General features: G+C 40.6%; 4 protein-coding genes across 4 annotated transcripts in view; 2 read left to right on the forward strand and 2 right to left on the reverse strand.

Moving 5' to 3' along the window:
* The window catches only part of LOC140941474 (high-affinity lysophosphatidic acid receptor-like), a 30797-nt gene extending 30266 nt beyond the window's left edge, over nt 1–531 (reverse strand). Inside the window, exon 1 of the mRNA XM_073390470.1 lies at nt 522–531. The gene's annotated coding sequence lies outside the window, so the exon portion shown is untranslated. The remainder of the gene's footprint in view (nt 1–521) is intronic.
* LOC140941475 (pyroglutamylated RF-amide peptide receptor-like) overlaps nt 1–4265 on the forward strand; it is a 19845-nt gene extending 15580 nt beyond the window's left edge. The window contains exons 2-3 of the mRNA XM_073390472.1: nt 1060–1652; nt 3817–4265. Of these exons, the coding sequence (XP_073246573.1) occupies nt 1060–1652; nt 3817–4161 (938 nt within the window). The 3' untranslated portion in view covers nt 4162–4265. The remainder of the gene's footprint in view (nt 1–1059; nt 1653–3816) is intronic.
* Nucleotides 1–24511, reverse strand: part of LOC140942370 (uncharacterized) — a 333944-nt gene that overhangs the window by 146809 nt on the left and 162624 nt on the right. The gene's annotated exons all lie outside the window — the stretch shown is intronic.
* LOC140941473 (neuropeptide FF receptor 2-like) lies at nt 6770–24119 on the forward strand. The gene is made up of 5 exons (XM_073390468.1): nt 6770–6811; nt 18737–18876; nt 21797–22058; nt 23204–23455; nt 23679–24119. Exons 2-5 carry the CDS (start codon nt 18749–18751, stop codon nt 24069–24071), a joined length of 1035 nt encoding a protein of 344 aa, XP_073246569.1. The 5' UTR covers nt 6770–6811; nt 18737–18748; the 3' UTR covers nt 24072–24119.

Consider the following 24511-nt stretch of genomic DNA (forward strand, 5'->3'; position numbering starts at 1 on the left):
AAAGGGTGTGAGGAATTTTCCGATTTCCCTTTGTAACTCATTTTATGTCAGTTTCTTTGCCTAAATCGCACTCGAGATTCGACTTTTTAGTTTGAAATGCAATAATTCCGCTAATACGAGACATATGCAAATTTCCTCACACCCTTTTTTAGGTCATTAATCTCTCAATCAGATGCAATAAAAAGGAAGTGAATATTTAACAACGCGAAAGGGCTGGAGCTTCAGCAGTAAACTCGATACCTCTGAGTTCGAGAGCAAAAACCTTGAGCGCCTTTTGAAATTCGATGAAATAAAATCTTTTATAAGGTAATTTAGTCTTTTAGCTTTAATTTGATATATAACTTGCCTTTGTGGCGAAAATACTCGCGCGACTAGAATTTTTTTCTGTGGGCACCTCGTTTTCCTTTACCGAGACCTTAAGGTGAATGTGGGGCATTTATCAAAGTTACTGTGTATTTTCCCTTCTCTTTTCTCAAAAAATCTCAACAAAGCACGATATAACATCTACGGAAATCTCCTACCAGTTTTTAGCACTGAAGACTCCTGTCTTTAGGAGAAATAAAGCCACTAACTCCAGTACTTCAACCAATCCATTTTCAGCTGCAACGAAAACCTTTGTACTAGGTAATTTACTCAAGTTTAAAAGATTTGCCGTCACATTCGCACGCAAACATTTTGCCTTTAATTATAATGAAAAGAATAAGAAGATTGTCATATTTGCTTCATCTTTATCCCTAAGTGGCAAACTTCCCGTGCGAAGGCGATGTGCGATGTCAAGTCTAAAAACTTTGAATAAATTAAAAATATGGAAATATTTTGAATGAATAATAATAAATATTACGACATAAAAACGAACTTAAGGAAACGATAACTTAAAAAGTTTGAGAGGAAAATCAGGTGAAACTTTAAAGAAAAACTTAATTTAACAGAATTTATATATAAAAAACCGAAATTGGTAATTATGTTCAGATTTATTTAGTTTACCAGCAATTGACTAAAAAAGCGCTAAGAGCCCTGTTCAATATGAGACTTGTAAACTGCATTTTGTTATTGATACAGGAAACTCAGCTGGTGATAATTTATCTTCTGAATACATTGGGTTCGCAACGTTGTTTTCTGTCCTGATAATGACGGACCTTATCGGCAACACCCTGGTAATCTTAGTCATAACGACTAACACGAACATGCGAACATCCATGAATTATGTGTTGGTCAACTTGGCTATCGCTGACATATTGGTGGCCATTTTTATGGGTGTCAAGTTTGTGATTACTCCAACATTTGTGCATCCATATGGAATAACAGGTCAGTATCTCTGTAAATTCATCACTGGTGGAACAACAGCTTGGACGGCAGCAGTGGCCTCGATTTATAGCCTGGTAGGCATTTCAATAGAAGCTCACCAAGTGGCTTTTCATCCTCGTAAAAGGCGTGTTGGCCCAGGAAGGAGCCTTTACAAGACACTTGTTCTAATCTGGCTTGTAGCACTTTTGTGGGGACTTCCGTTGTACCTGTCAGTCACATATGTGGAAAACCTGGGGACATGCGCGGAGCAGTGGCCACACCCCGTATTTCCAAAAATTTACAGCTTTGGTTGGATTATTGTAGCCGGAGTTTTCCCAATTGCAACGATGAGCATCTTGTATTTTAAGGTAACATAAAGTTTTTGCGAAGCTAAAATTTACTTAAAATAATGTAATTGTAACCTCTGACATAAAATAACAAATAGAGAAAACTAAGCCTTTTTTATGTTTGTGTAAGCGAGACATTTCACGCCGCTCTTCATGTACGGTGAAATGGACATAAGGGATTACGTATTTTGATGGTACGTGACCTTCAAAATCCTTCGCATCGATAGATTGGCCAGTGAGATTTCCTTACCAAGAGGTATCCGCCGCTGGAGGCGTGCAAGCTGCTTTGCTTATTAGTAATGATGTTTTCCATTTAGTCTTAAAGGTAAAGTTAAAGTTAAAGCCTTGGGCTTATGTACCCCTCACAACCCACCCTATGTTTTCAGTGATATCAGCTAGTAATGACAAACAGGGGACTATGAAATGGATTTACCGAGCTTCAAAGGCGACGTCAAACGCGCGATACAGACCACCTTTGCACGCCCTTGTACATCTTTGACGCGCGACAAATACCTGTCTTTGACGCCTTTAACCCTAACCTTTGACACGCGTCAAAGGTGTTATTTGATTAGCCTTTGTGCGCTTATCAAAGGTGTCGTCAAATATGTCGGAGATTCGAGTCAAAGGTTTGACAAAGGTGCGGTAAAGTAGTGTCTTAGATTCAAGTCAAAGGCTTGCTAAAAGTGTCGTCAAATGTATCCACTTGAGGCTCAGGTCAAAGGTTTGACAATGGTGTGGTCTAATATATCTAATATTCAAAGGTGTTGCCAAGTATGTCTGGGTTTTAAGCCACAGGCGTGATAAAGGAGTAGTCAAGTATACGTTATATTCAGTGAAATGTCTTACGAAGGTATTGTCAAATACCCTCGTGGGTGGATTCACTTTCCACATGTGTGTATAGCCCTCGCATTTTTCCCGTTAAAGTTATTTCATTGTTTTAAGCTTAAAACCAACAAGAAGTCAAACGAGCAAAAACGACGGCTAAACATCTAAGTGGGAAGTGAATCCAGCCTGAGATTCCAGTCAAATTCAATTGCGACCTGGACCTTGTTACTTTTAGCTGTGAAATAATTTTAAAAGAATATATAAATTTGAGATGAATAATTCAGTCATTGCGTTTTTTTCGGCCCCACTCCCTTTTTACTATCGCCCCTTTTCAGCAGTGAAAAATTCCTCCTTTTTCTCTACTTTTGTCAAAGCTTAAAGACACAGGTAAAACGTTAAAATTCAAATGTGAAGCGAACCTAACTGATACATACAAAATTTTTCTTGTATAGCTATGTTTTCGGAAAGTCATTCTTTCAGTTACACTCATGTCATATGAAGTCTTTATAATACTATCATATTATAAAGTGATGTACGTCAAGCAAATGTGAAAATGTTTAGATTGTTAAAAATAGCCAAAAGTAGCAAAAAGCAGTTCAGAAATGCTCATAGAATGGTAAATGCTGCTAGAATCATCACTAATACAATTTAAAAAAGCATCAGAGCATGTACTACAACTAGTTCAGCCATTTTGATTTTTGACAGAAAGGAAACTGGAAAGAAAAAACAGTGAGCCCGACTCCTTAACCACAGGCTACCCGAAAACGACACTGATTTCTTGATATGTCGATTGTAATACTTGCTTATATGAAGCAATAATTCTGCAGCATCACCAAATCCAGAGTTTAAAAGGGAGCAAGGGAAGAATGGTTGCAGCCCCTGGGATTTTATTAACAGCCCTCTGAATGATGAAATAGCTAAGAATTGTTTTGTTTCATTTGTGCTGCATGCAATTTCTTTCTTCAGACAAGAGCTTGCAGGAATTTGTTTTTCCAAGTCACCCCCTCCTCTCACCCATCTAAAAAGTTAAACGGTTGTCCCCTTACCTAGGTCAAAAGAGTAAGCAACTCGGAGGTTACTTATTTAGCGGCATCTTTGACGCGCATCAAAGGTGAAGTCAAAACCGATATCATACTTTACTTTACTTCTGACAGGCTTTAAAGGTGCAGTAAATCCAATTTTTCGTCCCGTGCAAGTAGCCATTATAGTACAGCTATGTAAAATAAGTAAAGCCATCTCGACAATTACATGTTAGAATGTTATTTGAACGTATCACTCTAAATAAATATCACCACTCTACAGAACGAATTGCCATAAATATTTATATATTGACTTATATATTATTTTTTAACTTTTTTAGGTTGTGCGTCGCCTGTGGTTTAAAGAAAACCCGGATTGCAGTCAATCTCAAATGGCTTTTCTTCGTTCTAAGAAGAGGATCACGGCAATGGTTATTCTTGTCAGCATTATCTATGTGATTTGCTGGGTTCCAACTTTGATGATCTATTTCTTGGTTAGTGTTCTGCCGTCTGAATCAATGTATTCAGTACTCCACAAGACCACTATAGCTCTGGCAACTTTTAATTCCTCCGTCAATCCTATCGTGTACAGCTTACGAAGCCATCAGTTTCGAAAAAGTCTTTACAAATTGATTTGGTGCTACAAAGAGAGGCGTCAAAATATTCAGGTAGTGCCTTTACGATAACTCAAGGGAAAAATTTGGAATGCTGGAATGCAATACAGCCATTGTAAAATAATTGTTATAATCATCAATTTACGATGTCTTAACTCTGAAGTCATTTTGAAGTTGCAAAAACAAAAAGTCACTGAAAATAGACTGGTGTTCTTTAAAATTCTATTACGTCTGTCTATTAATGCCTCATTTCTATGAAACAACAACAACAACAATAAGCTTTATTTGCATGACTACAACAAAGAATTAGAGTATTGCAAAAGCTACTTGAAATTAACAATTGATTCCTTGTAAATTAAATATTAAAATAATTTGAAACATATTAATCATTGTTTATTTTTAACCATCAGTAGGATTAATTATTCCGCAGAAAAGTTTGTCTCTCAATTCAATTAAAGCAAGATGATATAAATGAAATTAATTGGATGTTAATAAAATAGTTAGTAGGATTCATCAGATGTGATAATAAGTTCTCATGTGATTGTAGGTGTAGAAACGGTATTTTAGGTTCTAGTTTAGAGAAGAACATATCTCTTATCGACGAAAAACTTGTACAATCTAATAAGCAAAAAGTGAGTTTCATCTTCAATTCTGTTATATTACAATTGCAGAGACTGCAGAAAACTTGTCCAGGTAGAAGGGTTACCGTTCCAGCCGAATCAACTTTAGCGAGCGATTACATAAGAAAAAAGTTGAGTCCTTTGCCCGAGCTAGCAGCGCTCATGCATGCCTTCAGCGCATGCGCAAACTCTGATAGGTCGGGCGTCTTGAACGAGTTGACCCGGCTGGGCGAGGTAAAGTGTTATTAAAATATCACCTGGCTAAGAAGCTTAGTTACCTTTCAAATGTAGGTGAATTTTCTTGCAATTAAATTCTGAGTGATTCTAAGGACTGTGTTCGCATCCTTCTGAAAACTTTGTATTAGGACGTTTCACGTCGTAGCTGTGCAGAGGATGTCAAAGAAATGACTCAAAGAGTTTGATGCACTTGCAAAGCTCCTGTCAGTTGCAAATAAGTCTGTTTCACTCAATTTGGTGACAGTTCCCACTATTTCAATTTTAATACATTTCGTGACACAGTTCCTGCTTTAAGCTCTCTGAGTTATTCCAACGGAGTGTTTTTCTAGGTAATCATCTAAATTAATTTTCAGATTACGAATGAAATGAGCGGGCCAACTTTTATTGAGAGTTATACCATGAGAAGTTATCGCCGTTATTGGCTTACACCTAGGAAATTATCGTCTTCTATTTTTTGATGGTTTGAGAATAGTTGGTAACCGCTCGCGCTCCTCTACCTAGTACTGCAATGTCGGATAATAAGGCCAAGAAGTTCTTTTATTTGGTGGCAAAACAAGAAGATGATGTCTCCAGCTTTTCAATATTCAAACAGTGCGAAAGCCATGCCGAAAAAAAAAAAAAATCACAGAATTGACGTAACAGCAAAAGTTTAAAAACACATTTTATGTCCAACTGGCTTCGAACTTAAACAAATCGAAATATTAGCTTTCAAAGGAAAGATGACATAACTATAGGAGAGATTTAGAATTACGTTTATGGTCCCAAACGACAAACTTCAGATTTAAGGTGTATTGGGAATTTCTAAAATTACGAATAGCGAGATACATGTAAGAACTGTCAAAAATAATTCATATGACTGACATGAAATCAAATTTTGGACAAGAGCATACAGACAGGTATTATTTCCTTGGACTTCGCAAAGGCTTTTGACTCCGTTGACCACAACATCTTTCGCGCCAACCTAAGGGCATACGGTACGTGTCTCTGGACAATTTTAAACTGGTTCAAGAAATACCTGAGTGGGCGGGTCCAGCGTGTTGAGACCATGGTTGATGACACAGCCTCGCAATGGGCTCCTGTTATGTCTGGTGTTCCGCGAGAAGTCTTCTTGATTGGCCCAATACTCTTTACAATTTTTTCATTAATGATCTCCCAAATGCGTCCAAAGTAAAGGTTGTGACAGCTCTGTAAGCAGATGACGCAAAAATATTTAACTGCAATAGTTTGCAAGAAGACTGAATGGCATAAATCCAGGCAGAATTATAATTATAAATTTTTTCTTTATTCATATGTCTGCTTTTTACTTCTTTCATGACTGCAGTTTTGCCCCACTGAAGTGTCCAAAAAAAATTGTGCAGTAATCGAGAAGTAAACTGAGAAAACCTATCTCGTGGTGCAAACTAGCCTTTTGCTGAGTTTGCCTTAAACGCAGTTGTAACTCTCTCCATGACGCTTGAAACTGTTCGTTACAGGAGCAGATTTCCTGTTATCACTTAAATGAAGTATTGACCCATTTACTGCTGGTTTAGGCTCATGTAAAAAAAATGAATTTTCTTCTAACCCAATGCTACTGTTCAATTGCAGCTTGCTTATTGACATCTATCTGTAATATCATTTAGATTTTGTGTCTGAGACACAAAAGAAACAAACTGAAACTTCAATGCACTGCCCTGCACCTTTTACCACCTGCAGTTAATGACAGAATTAAACGGCATGTACACAAAAAAGGTAAACTAAAAATATTAAAATAAGCCCCGCATATCTCCATGCACGTCACTGAAAAGGTTGTTGTTCTAGTTTTTAAAAGTAGCAACATCAAAAGACTTCAAGTTAGAATAAATCAGAAGAAACGACTTCAAGTAACGGTACGTACACCGCAATTATTTCTGTTTGTCAGTTTTCAAAACCGCCTGAGTTTATCGTATTATTACTAACAGTGAAGGTTTGATGTCAGGTCGTGACAGGAGGTAACCGTCTTAGTTTTAGCTGCATCTATTATATTTGAAATTTACTAGGAGTGTTTCTTTTTTGTGTGTCCCCAAATTAGTATGTTTTTTCCGCTAAGCTATATGGCTCTGACACATGAGATAACGTTTCTGTCTGTCTATCTATATTGTAATAGCCCTTTTGGGCCTTGGTAAATGTCATGCCTTGAAATGCTAAAAATCATTTTGAGATTAAAAAAGATATGCCGCCGTGTCAAGTATGAATTCTCTGGAGTTCTTAAGCAAGCAAAACGCCCACGAAACTTTGAAATCTTACTGGAGATGTAGTTTTGATTGCCTACCGAAGGATAAAACAAGTTAGTGAACGATTTTGACAATGTCATTATGACGATGTCTTGGCTGGAATTTACCATGTGATTAATATTTGTTTTAGCAGAAGAAATAAACAGACTGTCAGTACCTTTTTGTAAAGGTCTCTTTCAGATATTCTAAAAAACGAAAGAGAAAAGGTCCGAAAAAGTCAGCCGAGAAAGAAAGTAACTACGAAAGAAATATTTTAAACAGTTGATGTTGCTGCGCCTTTCAGAGCTGCGTTTAACTTCTTCCTCGCCCATGAGAATGTTGTTTTACTAACGGTGGAGGGGGAGAGGACTTCAGCACAGAGTTTCTTTGCAAGCTAAATATTTCAAGTGGAAGACAGCAATACAAAAAAGAAACCTTTATTTTAATTGGCAGACTTATCACAATTACGCTTCGATCCACAATTACGTCCACTTTCGTATGATTTATTGGCATTGATCAAGACTCTAAATCTCCCGACAATAGAAGAAAAGCCCGCTAAAGGGACGGGATTTTTTTCTTTTCTTTTTCTTTGTTTTAAGGTACTTTAAAAATGCCGTTATTTTGCTCATAGCACTAAGCGCCGAATTCTCTGTGAATATCAGTGCGAAAGCTCAGTTATGATAAGGTAATACAGTACAGCATTAGAGCCATTGGGATGTGCCCAGCACCCATTTGAGCAGGTGGTGGTAAATGACAATTTTGAAAAGCAGCAGTGCTGTTAAGCAGCAGCAATTGACAGTATTCAACCTGAGGAAGATGAGTTTCGTTTATGCGAGCTGCGCATTTTGTTTCTCAAGGTTAGTAAGAAAAGGAGAAATAAAACTTTAATAAAAAACATCCAATAAAAGATTACAGTATACAAGCATAAGATAAAAGTGTCATCCCAAAATCATTGATAAGAATGTATCTAAAATAAAAAGCCTTAGGCTTGGGGAAAAAAAGAGAGAAAAATGTTCAAAACAATGCTTGAAACGTGTCTACTTTATCTTTCCAATCACATTTGCGATTTCTGCCCCGCTAAAATCAGTGTTCAACTCATATTTAGTTGTTTTGAGCCTCTTACACATAAAACTGCTGATCTCAATAGGTTAAAACATAGTTTTGCTCTCAACCAATAAATCATAATGCTATAACCCATCTGCCTCTTATCGGATACTTTTTGAGCTAGTTCGATAAGAAATCGCTCGGCTTCTCTTTTTTTAGTACCGTTTCCACCATATGGTGAGAACACGAGAGGGCTGAAGGAGCCATGTTCGACTTCAATAATTCGCTGGTTGTAGTGTCGCTTTTTCTCGTTCTCATTGCTCGAGAAAGTCGTGTCAAGTTCCTGGTTAAGGTGACTCTTTGCAAACGGGTTAAAAAACCCTGATATCAAAAAAGGCACGTTGCCCCCTTTGCCAAAAACCGGGCGCGGTGACATCCAAACGAGCCTCATCAGAGGAGTTAGCACTGCTGATTAAAACTTCTCCTGTCAAAGGCTGATGGTGTGGCTCGACCTCAACATCATGACATACGTCCTCGAGAAGGGATGCGAATAGGTCTCGCACGTCGTCATGCCTCTTATGGACAAATCCGCCTTTCATACACGACATTGCATGATCAACATCGAATCTCTTGCCGCAAGGACATGTAGATGGAAGGTACTTCGGTGTCCAGCGGAACCTATAAAGACTGAGCGCATCGTAGAATTCCCTTTTGTTCAGGTCGAAGTTTTCTGACTTTAATGGCAATTTTGTCAACCAACTTGAGGCACCCCTCATCTTTCCTGAGTCATTTGCCCTCAGTTGTTCTGGGCTAAACTTCTCACGAAGCTGCTGTAGGGTGGTGTTATTCAGCTCTTCCCTGGTGTTGGTAATCCGTCTCCTTGAGGTCTTGAATTGTTCACTATCCATTGGTGCTGTGCTGTCCTGATTGCATGATATGTTCAATCAGCTGTTCAGTAGCTGCGCGGGAAACTCAATATCAGCAACAGCCGAGAAGATAGGTATTGCCAAACCACCTTTCTTTGCAGGTAAGGAGAGCAGAAGTCGCTCATCTGCGGAGCACATGTGGCCATCTGTAATTGCTGGAATAAATACATTGTCAACAATTACATCCAGTCGCGTCAGGTTTTGCTTGATGTTGGGCATTGTTCTGATGTAATACGTCAATTTTTGTCTTTGCAATCTTCGACAGGACTTTCAGTTGGTCACACTACGAGCTTACCAGTTCCTCAGCGTATTTGCCGCATCTCCTTTCACTTCCAATGTAGCCGCTAAGATATTTTCTCCCGTCAATTGTGACGTTGATGCTGATTCCTCCAAAGATTTCTCGTGCTTTATCCTCAACTGTTGGCTTTACAACAAGCCACCACTTTGAAGGGTTCGAGTTATATCCCAACTTAGGACCCCACAACACAATGTTATCCCACCAGCGTCGCAGTTCTAGCAGTTCACCTGCTCCACCAAGATTATCTGGAAAGGTACACATAAGAATGCTTTATTTTTTCTGATTTTTCCAAGCCTAATTTGCACTGTTTTTTTTTTAGACTTTTTGAGAAATTTGTTTTTGAAATTTATATCATGAACACTTACCATTTAGGTCATTTAATTGTGAAAAGTATCCCTAGGCTAGTTACGAGCAGGTCCTTTTAATTAGGTAATGTATTTAATTTCACCAGGACATCAAATGTTGAGAAATTCCTGTTCACTCTACCAACTAAAGATTTTTGAGAGTTTCAAGGAAATCTAATCTCACAATTTTCTTCACAGAAAAAAAAAGCTGACGCCAAACTTGAAATTTCTTGCCGAGTAAATTTTTATTTGGGTCTTAATAATGAGCAGTTTTATTAAGAATTACTAAACTGCCAATAACGAATCTCGCTTTGGGTATCGAATTCCCCTCAAAACAAATTTCGCGAACTTTGCTTTGGAAGAGTCGTATCATTTGAACTGTAGTAAATACTCAGGGGTTAATTTATCTGTAAGTCTTGCGACATTCAAATTCTGCGTTTTGATAAAAGAAAAAAAGACGTGTCTAAAGAAATTTATTTTTTTGCAAAATTCATATAATTAAGCTACCGTCTGGTTGTCTAGTTTATATTGACAATACAAAAATCTATTCATCGCCAGTACCGGTCAGCGGTACTATGAGTTAGCATGCGTTATCTGTTGTTCGTAGCCTTGCGTCCGCCATATTGTTACTGTTACTTGGCCGCTAGTTGTTTCCCAGTTTGATTAAAGCCTTACACGAATTGGTCGTGCCTTGGTTCTTGTCTTATCTTCCTAACTGGCGTGGTGGCAGCCAAGCCTCACCTTTTTACCGTACAAAGTCACTTTTAAGCCTCGACCGCAGGAACCAAAACAGTGTATCCTTCGCTGTGGAAACACGTCCCGGAGTTTTACCTCGTGTGTAATGGCGTCTTCTCACCGCGCACCGAAACAGTGGTGCCTTTCCAAGGTGGAAACTATTAATAGCTTCGAGAATTGGAAGCAAAATCTGCTTTACACATTATCATTGGACAGCAACTTCGCCCCCTTCCTAGCCGATGGCGTTCAATGGTCGAAAAAGACCAAAGCCCAACCACTTCGGGGACTCGAAGCCGATGGTGATTCCATACCTCTTGCTCGACGCCTCACCGCTCGACAAAAAGTCAACTTTCTCGAGCTGATGCTAGGTCAGATCGCGAATTACTGCCCTATCATTTCCCGAAGCACTTTGGTGAAAAATTCAACGTCACTCGAATACATCTGGCAAACTATTCGCCAGCACTTTGGCTTCCAGGCCACCGGCGCACAATTTATCGATTTTTCTTACATACACCTCGCAGCAGATGAGCGCCCTGAGGATCTGTACCAACGCCCCATGGCTTTTGTGGAAGATTCCTTACTACGCGCTAACGGTTTAACTCACCATGCGAACATGTTGCAGAGGATAAGGAACTAACCCCTACCCTAGAAAACTTTGTCGTTCTTACTTAGTTGCGACTCATTCACCCCAGTCTCCCTCGTTTAGTCAAGCAACGTTACGGCACGGAGTTGCGGTCTCGCACCCTTGCCTCAATTAAACCCGAGATCTCTCAGGCACTTAGCTCTCTCCTCGAGGAAATCCGCGCTTCAGACGATGCTAAGAGTCTACGTGCCGCGGAAGCTGATGATTTTCGTCGCCCCCGTCCGGGCGGCAGGAGTGACCCTAAGACCCACAGCAGACAGCCCCGTCAGGACAAGGTCCGTCCCTTATGCAAGCAAGCCGGTCGCTCTAACACAAACCACTTCCTCTGTCAGTGTACCTTCCTCCTTGACAATGACAGGCGCTTCATGGTAAAAGCGAGACAGATCGTCGGCATACTGGACGACGAACAAGACACCAACTACGACCTTGATGCTGATCCACCCTGTCCTGAAACCACTTTGCCTACCCCTGACGTTGTTGCCTACCGTGTCCAGACCCGTCAATCTCCTTATATGGATGTCTTTCATGGTCACCGTGTTGTACGTATCACCATTGACAGCGGAGCCACTGGAAATATGATCCGTCACTCCACCGCGAAACATCTTGGATGTCCAATTATATCATGTGCTCAGTCCGTCCAGCGGGCAGATGGCTCTTCTCAGCTTCAGGTGGTCGGAGAGATGCGGACTTCCTTCACCCGCGACAACACCGACTTTACATTCGAGGGACTTGTCGTCGAGGATCTTGACGTCGAAGTGCTTGTCGGGACCCCTTTTATGGAGGCAAACGACGTTGCCGTGCGGCCCGCCAAGAGAGAGGTGCTACTTGGCAATGGCTCCACCTACACATACGGTTCCCAGGCCCCTCCCAGCCCTCCCACAACCGTCCGCAGAGCCTTTGTTCTCCGTGCTCCTACTCCCTCCAAGACTGTTTGGCCCGGAGAATTCTTGGAAGTACAGCTCCCCGACGATGCCCCCCCCCTGATTCAGAGTATGCACTTGAACGCCGCACTGATGCACCTAGTTTACGTAATCTCAAGCCCTCTCAGCTACCAGGTGTCGTTTCCAGTGTTGTGCGGGCAATCCGCATACCAAACCTGTCAACCGAACCTCGAACGCTTAAGCGTCACGAACACTTCTGCCAGGTCACCCCCGTCTTCGAACAAACAGAGGAGTCACCGACAAGTCAGCCTCCTACTCAGCATCCGTTACCACCCTCTCATGCTAGCCACTCTGCATCCGTCCAGGTAGACCCAGACCGCATTCTCCCTGAGGCTGTCAGAGCCAACTTCCAATCTCTGCTCAGTGAGTACGACTCCGTATTTGACCCTCAGTTCCCAGGTTACAATGGATCCGCAGGTCCTTACCAAGCAAAGGTCAACATGGGCCCTGTCGAGCCCCCACAGCGGAAAGGCCGCCTCCCCCAATATGCCCGCGATAAGCTCGTAGAACTCCAAGAGAAGTTCGACCATCTAGAGCAGCTTGGTGTCTTCCAGCGCCCTGAAGATGTTGGTATCACTGTGAATACCTGAACCCTTCTTTCCTTGTAAAAAAGCCGAACGGCGGGTTCTCGTCTTGTCACTGCCTTCGCTGACGTAGGCCGGTACAGTAAACCCCAGCCATCCTTGCTGCCTGACGTGGACTCCACCCTGCGCCGCATCGCCCAGTGGTCTCATATCATCGTGACAGACCTGACAAGTGCCTTTTACCAAATACCTTTGGCTAAAGAGTCCATGAAGTATTGCGGCATTGCCTCTCCGTTTACGCAGACGTCATCAAACGTTCTCGCCAGCTCATCTTTGTCCTCCGCGAGACTGTGACCTCTTACACTTCCAGTGTATCTCTTGAAGACGAGCGTCATCAAACGTTACGTGACGCCATTGTAAAGCTCTGCTTAGAATTGCGCCCTATGGATGGCCCACCTGCCGTGATCCGTACTGACCCTGCCCCTGGCTTTAAGGCTCTCGTTAACGACCCTCTCTTAAAGAAGCATAGAATTACAATTGAGCTTGGTCAGGCCAAAAATCCGAACAAGAATCCCGTAGCTGAGAGAGCAGTCCAGGAGTTGGAAACGGAACTTCTCCGCCAAGAGCCTTTAGGCGGTGCCGTTTCTCCCCTCACTCTCGCCGTAGCCACTTCTGCCTTGAACTCTCGTATCCGTTCACGTGGCCTATCCTCGCGAGAAATGTGGACACAGCGGGACCAGTTTTCAAACCAGCAGTTACCCCTTGCCGACGACCATTTAATTGCCCTCCAGCACGAGCAGCGTCTATCCAACCACCCCCCACAGTGAGCGCTCCAAAGCTCCATTGCACAACAGGCGTCTTACTCCTGTAATTGATGTTGGTGACCTAGTGTACCTTCATTCCGATCGGAACAAGTCTCGAGCCCGCGACCGCTACCTTGTTGTAGCCATAGATCCACCATTCTCTGATATCAAAAAGTTCATTGGATCCCAATTACGCAGCTCATCTTTCCGCGTCAAACTTACTGAGTGCTTCAAGGTCCCTTCCGACTTGGCTGATCCCTTACATCCTCCTCGCCAGTGTCGCGGCCATGACTCAGATGACGAAGACTGATACCACACCTCACCCCCCACCCTCGCTGCCTGACATCCCTGATGCTATCTCTGCTTCAGCCCAGCATCTATCTAACACTCCTCCCTGTGTTACACCACCTGCTCCCGCCGTTTCTGTCGACCGCATCATGGACGACACAGCTGCCCAGCCATCTTGCCCTGAGGACCGCTCTTTGGAGAAGGCAGTCGTTTCAGCACACCCTGACCCCCCTGGCCTGCGGAGATCATCTTGCACTAGACGTCGTCCTGCGCGTTTTGAGGATTATGATACTGAACTATAGCCTTTGTTACTGATCTGTGACGTTTAAGTCAGTTTAAGAGCTTAAGTAGTGCTTTTAAGTACTTTCCTCTATGTTTTTGGTTCCAGTTTTCTCGCTTACACGCTATGTAAAAAAAAGGAAAAAAGAAGTCACGCCAGTACCGATCAGCAGTACTATGAGTTAGCATGCGTTATCTGTTGTTCGTAGCCTAGCGTCCGCCATATTGTTACTGTTACTTGGCCGCTAGTTGTTTCCCAGTTTGATTAAAGCCTTACACGAATTGGTCGTGCCTTGGTTCTTGTCTTATCTTCCTTACTGGCGCATCGTGAAAGAGACACCTGCGATTTGTTGAATAAGTATCTTTTTAACTGCTTTGGTCGCCCTTTGTGCGTATGATTTAAGTCTTCCCCGGTTGGGTAGATAACTACAACCAGTTGCAAAAGTACTTGAGACACTGTACCGTATTTTGGCATAAATGGCCCGTCCATGATTTTGTGCTTGTGATCCCCCCTCCACCCCTTATCAAAGTTGCTAGCAATACAAGACCATATTTAAAACTTGGAGGAACAACTTTGAATGGGAGGGAGGAGGGAGGTCAGTATTATATTTTACAGACCTGTGACAAGGAGCGATTTGAAGCAGGAAAGGTCGTTTTTCCGTGGGAGTGTCTCATCATTTTTGCAACCGGTTGTAGCTTTTAGTCTGATGAAGATTTTCCTGCCGTCTTAAAAATACCCCCCTTGAATTTCTGCTAAAACAAATCTTAATTACATGGTAAATTCCCCCCAAGACATCATCATAATAACATTGTCAAAATCGTTCACTAACTTGTTTTATTAAAATCCTTCGGAAGAAATCAAAACTACATCTCCGGTAAGATTTCAAAGTTTCGTACGTGTAGCTCATAGAAGTCTCGGTCTCGGTTCACGGTACTCTTAATCGTACTTCAGTGGATCAAAACTGGTAAGCTTGCGTCTTACAGTTCCCAGGAACTTGATTACTTCACATCATGATATAGGAATTATAGAATTCAAGGGAAGGGATTTGTAATCCAATAGTACACATACGAGCCGCCAGGTCGATTTTCGTGCACGCACTAGAGATCCTTAAATTCCATGGAGATAGTGTCAAAATGGACTCAAGTAACTACAAGGCGTTATTCTCCACACATTTCCTTGCGCACCTCAGGTGTGCACATGAAGCGCTTTCTGTCAGTTCATCTGTCCATAGACTCATTTTAGGACAGGGTATAAATTAGACTACGACAAGAGAGAAGCTCATTCTCTCTTGTTTTCAATCCTCTTCTGCTTTAAGCTGGAAGTGCATTTTTTAGGAAGGCATTTTGTGAAGAGAGACTTTTTTTAAGTAAAAAAAACCTCATAGCTTAAATCGATCATGTTTTAGCCAGCCAACTGCAGTTTTCATACGCTGTGTTCGATTGGATAATTCGGTAGATTTTTCCCTCCTCTCCCTTTTGGCTTACAGGCGGCGCACCCAAGTTTAAGAGGTGAAGAGAGACTTTTTTAAAGTGAAAAATTCATAGCTTATATCGATTTTGTTTTAGCTAGTCGATACAGTTTTCCTACATGGGTTAATTTGGATCACGAATTCAGTCGATTTTTCTCTCCTCTCCCTTTTGGCTTACAGGCGGCGCGCCTAAGTTGAAGAGGTGAAGAGAGACTTTTATAAAGTGAAAAATTCATAGCTTATATCAATACATTATGTTAATTTGGATAATTCAGTCGATATTTCTCTCCTCTCCCTCTTGGCTTACAGGCGGCGCGCCCAAGTTTAAGAGGTGAAGAGAGATATTTTTAACGTGAAAAACTCGTAGTTTGAATAAATCATGCTTTAGCTAGCCAATTGCAGTTTTCATACGAACTGATAGTTTAGATAATGCAGTCGATTTTTCTCTCCTCTCCCTTTTGGCTTACAGGCGGCGTGCCTAAGTTGAAGAGGTGAAGAGAGAATTGTATAAAGTGAAAAATTCATAGCTTGTATCGATCATGTTTTAGCTAGTCGATACAGTTTTCCTACATTGTGTTAATTTGGATAATTCAGGCGATATTTCTCTCCTCTCCCTCTTGGTTTACAGGCGGCGCGCCCAAGTAAAAGAGGTGAAGGGAGAAATTTTTTTAACGTGAAAAACTCCTAGCTTGAATAAATCATGCTCTAGCTAGCCAATTGCAGTTTTCATACGAAGTGATAGTTAAGATAATTCAGTCGATTTTTCTCTCCTCTCCCTCTTGGCTTACAGGCGGCGCGCCCAGTTTAAGAGGTGAAGAGAGATATTTTTTAAAGCGAAAAACTCGTAGCTTGAATTGGTCATGTTTTAGCTAGCCAATTGCAGTTTTCATTCGATGTGATAGTTTAGATAATTCAGTCGATTTTTCCCTCCTCTCCCTCTTGGCTTACAGGCGGCGCGCCCAAGTTTCAGAGGTGAAGAGAGATATTTTTAAAGGGAAGAACTCATAGCTTGAATCGATTATGTTTTAGCTAGCCAATTGCAGTTTTCTTACGATGTGATAGTTTAGATAATTCAGTCGATTTTTCTCTCCTCTCACTCTTGGCTTACAGGCGACACGCCCAAGTTTAAGAGGTGAAGAGAGATATTTTTTAAAGGGAAGAACTCGTAGCTTGAATCGATTATGTTTTAGCTAGCCAATTGCAGTTTTCTTACGATGTGATAGTTTAGATAATTCAGTCGATTTTTCTCTCCTCTCATTCTTGGCTTACAGGCGACACGCCCAAGTTTAAGAGGTGAAGAGAGAGAACTTTTCAAGTGAAAAACTCGTAGCTTAAATCAATCATGTTTTAGCTATCTAATTGCAGTTTTTCTTACGATGTGTTAGATTGGATAATTCAGTAGATTTTTCTCTTCTCTCCCTCTTGGCTTACAGGCGGCGCGCCAAGTTTAAGAGGTGAAGAGAGATATTTTTTAAAGTGAAAAACTCTTAGCTTAGATCGATCATGTCACTTAGCTAGCCAATTGCAGTTTTCATACGATGTGTTAGTTTGGATAATTCAGTAGATTTTTTTCCCCTCCCTTTCTGCTTACAGGCGATGCGCCCAAGTTTAAGAGGAGAAGGGAGAGTTTTTTAGAGTGCAAAAATTAATAGCTAAAATCTATCATGTTTTGGTTAGTCATTGCAGTTTTTTTTTTGGTAATCGTAATTTCCATGACTCTCGCTCTGGATAATAGTGTGCGTGATGTGTGTTGCAAGTGTACTGTGCATTCAAAAATATAATGATAGTTTCCTGAATTGTTTTGATTGTCCTTATTTATTCTTTATTCAATAGGTCGGCTAAAATGTAAGACAAAGATTGAAGCTTTAATGCAGAATGTTTCAAGTCTATTTGCCAATTATTTATCCTTTCGACAGTGCACGTGAATAACAACTTTGGGTGTCCACTTAGGATAAACAGGATAAAGTGTCAAAGATGAAAGATGTCCACTTAGGATAAACAGGATTAAGTGTCAAAGATGAAAGATTGCTCATTAAAATGAACATCGATGACAACTTTAAGACACGGCTAAGGGTCTGTAAATGTAATATAACCCTTGGTTCAAAACAATAGACTTGGCACCTCGCCCTTCACAAATTTGCGAAGATCGCGACGTTAAACGTCGCTATCCCCCGAAAATCGAGCCTGCGGCTTGTAATGATTTTAACTCTGCATTTCACTTTTAATTCTTTACCTTCAGCAAAGGCACAAGAGAAGCTCAGGAGGCTTTCAAAAATCCGGGAGGCATCAACCTCAGCTCTTCCTTTCCTTTTCCTCCACGTTTAGCTAGTAAGAATCTTTTGTTTCTTTCTGAATTTTCCAAGCATTTTTACGTTGTTTTTAAGACACTCGGATATATATATTTTTATTTTATGAATAACTACCATGCATTCATTTCGTTCCGTACTGTCTCATAGCGAGCAGTTCTTACGGCTAGTATATTATATTTCACAAGTATATCGAACTCAAGGTTGTTCAATTCTTATGACCGCTGTAGATATTCGAAATTTACGTTTTAAGAAAATCTGGACCTTAACTAGTTTTTAGGGAAAAGGCCGAAGCCAACTGTTGTAAACTTGAAAGGATAGTTCATGTAAGGCCAAAACTTCCGTGAGTGCTGTAGCCGGTTACTTTTATTATTTACTCGATCAGGATGTTCTTTATTTCCGGCTGTATTGTCAGTTCGGTGTCAGAATTTGTTGAACTAATCAATACAACAAGAAGGAAAAAACGAAGAAAGCTATTATCGTTAAGAACGCCGCCCTGTGTACCTGATTCTCCTTTGAACAAACTTAGCGAACGTTACTTTGAAGAGTCATATCAACCATGTTGTAGTCAAATTTTGTAATTTAAAAAAGGAGGAGAAAAAGAAGCGAACATCAACAAATTCAATTTTTTTTAAAAAAAGGACCAACGTAACAAAATAAAAGCACCGGATCCCAATAGAGGATCCAGGTAGCTATAAAGTATACGTATATAGCCGGCCGGCCCTAGATATATCAAAAACGGAAAGAAGCTGCAAGGCTGATTTTACAATATTTCGAAAGGCGCGGCCTTTTTTTTCTTCTGGGTCTTACAGATGACTAGGTATTTATTACTAAGACATTACAATTTAAAATAAAGGGTAGCGTGCAATATGATACCACTGAATAAATGCAATATTTGCCGCAATTGACTATTTTGCAAGAGCTTGTGTATACGCTAACTTTGACTTATCTACCATTATCAGTTCGAAACTGCTATGGACCAGTACACGGATTCTAAGTCAGCCCAGATTGGAATAACCACCATGTTTGGTGTTCTTGTGATCACAGACCTTGTTGGTAACACGCTTGTTTGTCTCGTTATTGTTCTCTATCACGAAATGAGGTATGCAGGCTACCTTTCACAGTTACGTTCCAATAATCGTTGTCTTAGTTTACCGTCAGGGCTTATTTTCGGAAAGGGAGGCCATGTCCTTTTTTTTACTACCAGTACCCCCGGGGGGGGGGGGGGGGTAGGGTGTGCCGCGAAGGTTCGTGAACCCTAACCCTTTTTAAGGACTAAGAAAGCGAAAACTGATACCCTTTTTAAGGCCCAAAGCCGAAAAATGACACCCTATTCAAGGAAAGAACAAAATTATTCATAGCATGGAAAGGAAAACTCTATTTCTCCTCTGTAACATTGGATGTATAGCATCAAGCATAAAATACTAGAATACTTAAGTTTAAAAGAAACCGTTCGTTTAGGCGGCATTTTCACACCGCAGAATTAGGTAATACAATTAAGCTACCCTATTTAAGGACCGAGAACCTCAAAAACCATACCCTATTCCTCGGCACGTACATCGGCGCGTACTCGCAAAAATCTCTATGTTTCTGACAACCTGGAAGCCAACAAAGGTAATTTGCGCAAAACATGGAATGTTGTCAACGAGCTAACTTCACGTAACAGTGGTAAGTCAACGAATATTTTGGAGATCAAGGTAGATGATAAAATAGCAAGTAACCCTTTGGACATTGCGGAAACTATTAACGATCACTTTACAAAAGTTGCGCAAGTATTAGCACAAGATATTCCTGTTGTCGATGTTAATCCTGAGTCTTATTTAAAGCCCACTGATCATTCGTTTTCTCTGCAAATTCCGAGTGTTGATTGTTTCTAACGTTTTGTCGAAAATTGATGAAAAGAAAGCCACCGGTCTTGATATGATTCCGAGTAAATTGTTGAAAATGGCTGCTAATATCGTCGCACCCTCTCTTACCTCAATATTCTCAAAGTCTATTCTCACTGGGATATATCCAAACGATTGGAAAACAGCCAAAGTGACTCCACTTTTAAAAAAAAGGGCATTAAATCGGACCCTAACAACTACAGGCCAATATCTGTAATCCCTATAATTTCGAAAGTTTTTGAAAGAATTGTTTATAATCAACTTTTCCATTATCTAGATGATAATAAATTGCTACTAGGTTGCCAATCAGGGTTCCGTTCTCTACATAGTACGCTCACGGCTTTGCTTGAGGCAACAAATGCTTGGTCAGTAAACATCGACAATGGCCTTCTAAATGGCGTTGTCTTTATTGACCTTACTAAGGCATTCGACACCATTGATCACGAGATCATCTTGCGTAAGATGTCATACTTGGGTGTCGATCAGGCAGCTATAAAATGGTTCTCGTCGTACTTAAGTGGCCGAACCCAAAGATGTAATGTCAGTGGCAAACTATTATCTGCTCGTACCCTCAGTTGTGGCGTGCCGCAGGGTAGCATATTGGGTCCTTTGCTATTTTTAATTTACATTAATGATCTTCCCAACTCCCTGCGGGGCCCCGTACCAAGAATGTTTGCCGATGACACCAACCTTACGTTATCTGCTAAGACGTTAACAGAGCTTAAGCTAGCTCTAACCCCTGAATTAAATAACCTTAGCTGTTGACTGAAAGCTAACAAGCTCAGTTAAAATGTTGCTAAAACAGAGCTAATGATTATTGGATCAAGACAAAGACTATCTGCCCAATGTGACGATGTAGAAATCAGAATTGATGACCAAATTATCAAGAGAGTCGATCATACCAAATCCTTGGGTCTTACCATAGATGCTCAACTCTCTTGGGGTAAACACGTTGAAGAGATTTGCAAGAAAGTCTCTTCAGCTATAGGCGCCCTAAAACGTGTGCTGCCCTTTATATCCAAAGAAACTGCAATTCAAATTTATAACGCTTTAATTATGCCTCATTTTGATTACTGCAGCCCCGTCTGGGACTGTTTGAGTGGTTACTTGAGTGATAAGCTCCAAAAATTACAGAATCGTGCAGCCAGAGTTATTACTAAATCACCCTTTGATGCAAGCTCAAACCACCTTCTCTCCACCCTCAGCTGGGAGAGGCTATCTCTTCGACGAAAGAAACAAAAAGCCTTAATGATGTATAAAACCATGAATGACCTTGCTCCAGAATATCTACAAAGTCTTTTCTCTCAGCGTCACTCTGCTTACAACTTAAGAAACTCTGAGGGAAGGCTGACCCTGTCCAAACCAAGCAACAATTATTTGAAACGAAGCTTCTCTTACAGCGGGGCCATGTTATGGAATAACTTGCCCAAAAACTTAAAAAACGCTGCATCCGTTGAGCATTTTAAGCGAAATATCAAGAAGGTAGCTGATATATCGGATTCCCACACGGCAATCATGTAAAGCAGTTGTAATTAGTTTTAGTTTTTAACTTAAGCTTAACTGATGATTTCCCGTGTTCAAATAAAGATTTACATACATACATACATACATAGCCCATATATGGGAGTACCCCCCCTCGGGACCAGTACAGTGTAAATCAAGATTTAATCCAGCTTTAAGATTTCCAACAAATTGAGGACTTTTGCCATGGTGCGCAAGTTCTCTTCCCTAGCTAATTAGCCTTTCTAACTGACCTTACCTATTGTCATCAAACTCGAAAAGTTGAATTGCTCTTGAACGGTTAGAATCCTGTTAGCATTTAATAGTATTGGACAATGCAATAATTGTTTTTACGTGTCTTTCCCATGCCTAAGGGGAAAACTAATAGAAGGCAAGTTATATTGGAACATGGTCAATACCGGCTAGCTCACCTCGGAGACAATTCTTGGAAGTGTCCAACAGATCTGCGAAAAGTCGCAAGTTGGTTTCCCTCCAGAGGTCTAATAACACTTCATTTTCACTTAAAATTAACTAATTTAATAATTATCAACCACAAATGGAGTTTTCGATAAGCATTTTTTCCTAAAATTATACCTTGAAAATGTTCATTTTAAAAAAGAAAATATTATTTTTCAGAAATCCGGTAAACTTCTTGCTACTAAACTTAGCTGTGGCTGACATGATGTTTGCCCTGTTCATTGGACAGCGATTTGTTCTTGTACATCTTTACCCGCATCCTGTTGGATTATCTGGCAGTCTGCTTTGCAAGTCTCATAATCTCACGTGGGTTGGTGGGGCGGCCTCTGTCTTCACATTAGTGGCAATCGCTTTTGAACGCTTCTATGCTGTGATTTATCCCTATGGGAACAAGGGAAAAGTAACTTACGGAAAGTTGAAGGTTTGTTGAGTAATTATACCGGAAAACGCGTGGTCAGAATTTTTATCTGTACTGAAAATTCTAGTAGGTTTTTGTCATATCACCGCAATTCTAATTATGGTAAAGACAGGCATTCCCCTGGAGTTTAACAAGACGCTCCCATATAGATGTCATGGAAAAGAAGAAAATTCAAGATATATTATTTGCAAAATGGTTTGCAGACTAAGATAACCAGCTTAATCATAACCATAACAAAATTCTTAAACCTGATTGGCTATCAACTGCCCTGATTTCAGTCTTTTAAATAGGACAGTACGCGTCATGCCTAAATAATTGGACAGTACGCGCCATCACGCGCGCGCTTAAATAGCTTTTGTTTTCACTTCGAGCAAAAAAATCTCGGAATGTCTTGTGTTTTGATTCAAAAAAAGAGCCTGATATATCACAAATTTTGTTATGGTTATGATTAATTGGTAACAGAACTTCGTGTCGTCCAATTCGCAGGGGCACCCAACGTCAATTTTCGGAAAATATCTGTTCGGAAAACGATTTTAGATCTAGAATTTTCAGAACATTTGTTGTAAAATTTCCTACTTACCTGCCTCTCCTAGGATTTTCGAACATCTAAAAAATGGTATAAGTGCTCATTTTTAACGGATTTTTACCCTAAAAAGGTCACCTAGAATTTTCGGGAGCCTTTTTTCTGGCTGAAATTTTCGAAAAGGTTAGTTTTGATCCCTATAATTTTCGGATCACTAGACTTTCAGCTAGGAAATCCGAACAGATTAAACATTTTTAGGGGATAAAAATATGCCTATATCTACCGTTTAAATACTAAAATACGTTTAACAATGCTATGTCTAAGTGGTTTTGAACTATATTCTCGTTGGGTGCCCCTGAATTCGGTCTGTGATCATACTCGTAATTAAACAAATCGGACTTCCGCCGCTACGCTGTCGTCCGATTTTGTAAAAATCACTCGTATGATTACAGACTGAATTGGACTCCACTCAGTACTGTTACCATTACTTATAGGCTATGATTTGCCTTATTGGTATCTCCCGTCTCATGTAATCTAATTTTCCAACAATGGAATTGTTTAGACCTTCTCACAGTAAAGACAAAAGTATTTTTAATGATTGTTCTCATACTTACTTTTTCTTTAGATTTTTATACCCATTTCGTGGATCTGCGCAACTATACTTAATATTCCTCTATTCCTCACGGTGTATTTTGACGAAAAAACTAGTTTTTGTCTGGAATACTGGCCAAAGGACTGGCTCCCCAAGGCATACAGCCTCACCTGGTTTTTCGTTGCTGGCATCATTCCAGTTATGTTAATGGCTGTGTTGTACTCCAGAGTGGTGTACTCGTTGTGGTTCAAACATCAAAGGAGCGACTCAGAAAACACACGCCAGGTAACGTTACATTCATTGTAATAATGAATAATAATTAGTAGACAAACTTCTTAATACGGCTGTGTTAATCAGCGTTGACTGATTTTTAGGCTCGTAGATTTCGACCTTTGTCATTTCATAAGCTTATCAGTGACATTCCTATACTGATATTTTAATACAACCACATTGGGGATTTAATATTTTCTTGATAATTGTGTTTATAAATAGGTTGTTTATTCTTTAGGGCGTTCTGAAAGTAAGAAAGCGAGTCACGAAAATGGTTCTGACCGTGAGTATTATCTATGCTCTGTGTTGGCTGCCAAACCTGATCGTCTATGCGTTGGCCTACCTCAGTCCTTCACAGACATATGGCACCGTGCTTTATATCACCTCCATTGTCCTGGTCACGTGTAATTCCGCGGTAAATCCTTTCATCTACGTGTTCGTGAATCAAAAATTTCGTGAAAAAATTGAAAATCTGTTTTGCTGTGGGGCGACTTGCAGTGCAAATAGAGTGGAACCATCCGCTGCTTCAAGTCAGCACACTAACACTGCTACCAATAACAGTCAAGCTTATCCCAACCTAGCAGAAGATGACATCAGCCGTCAAGAGTTCAACCGCGAGTCAAACGTCTGACTAAGAACACGTAGTTATTAGTGTAGGTCAGATAAGTATGAGTAGCATATTTGTAGTGATTGCAAAGCAAGGGCAAGCAATGGACTAGCTAGAAATACTTTGTGGCAAAGTAGTTTTTCATTAAACATATAAAAATGTAAATGCAATAATGCGGCGATTACCGTAAATGGTCGAATTTGGCACGCGGGGAGCATAATTATTTAAGGTTGGGTAGAGAGGGCGGCGCTTGTCCGAAGAATTTGACCACCAGAATACATTTGTCTTCGTTTCAAATGAATGAAAACTCTAACACTAAACGCAAATAACTAGCCTAATTTGTGTGTGTGGTGCACATTCTTGACTTTGAACGTTTTGTTGTAACTAAGTTACTGATGCTCCTGTCCGCGAGCACTATTGTCGGAGGAGAGATGTTTAACATTAGACTGGGTGATGTCCACAAT

This window comes from Porites lutea, chromosome 6 (assembly GCF_958299795.1).
Source record: "Porites lutea chromosome 6, jaPorLute2.1, whole genome shotgun sequence".
In the NCBI taxonomy this organism is placed as follows: Eukaryota; Metazoa; Cnidaria; class Anthozoa; order Scleractinia; family Poritidae; genus Porites; species Porites lutea.

Bases quoted from the DNA above. Each gene is read 5' to 3' on its own strand.
- LOC140941473 (XM_073390468.1), top strand. From the start codon at position 18,749: ATGGACCAGTACACGGATTCTAAGTCAGCCCAGATTGGAATAACCACC. The intron at 18,877-21,796 runs GTATGCAGGCTA...ATTATTTTTCAG, and splicing joins GTTCTCTATCACGAAATGAG to AAATCCGGTAAACTTCTTGC. The intron at 23,456-23,678 runs GTAACGTTACAT...TTTATTCTTTAG, and splicing joins ACTCAGAAAACACACGCCAG to GGCGTTCTGAAAGTAAGAAA.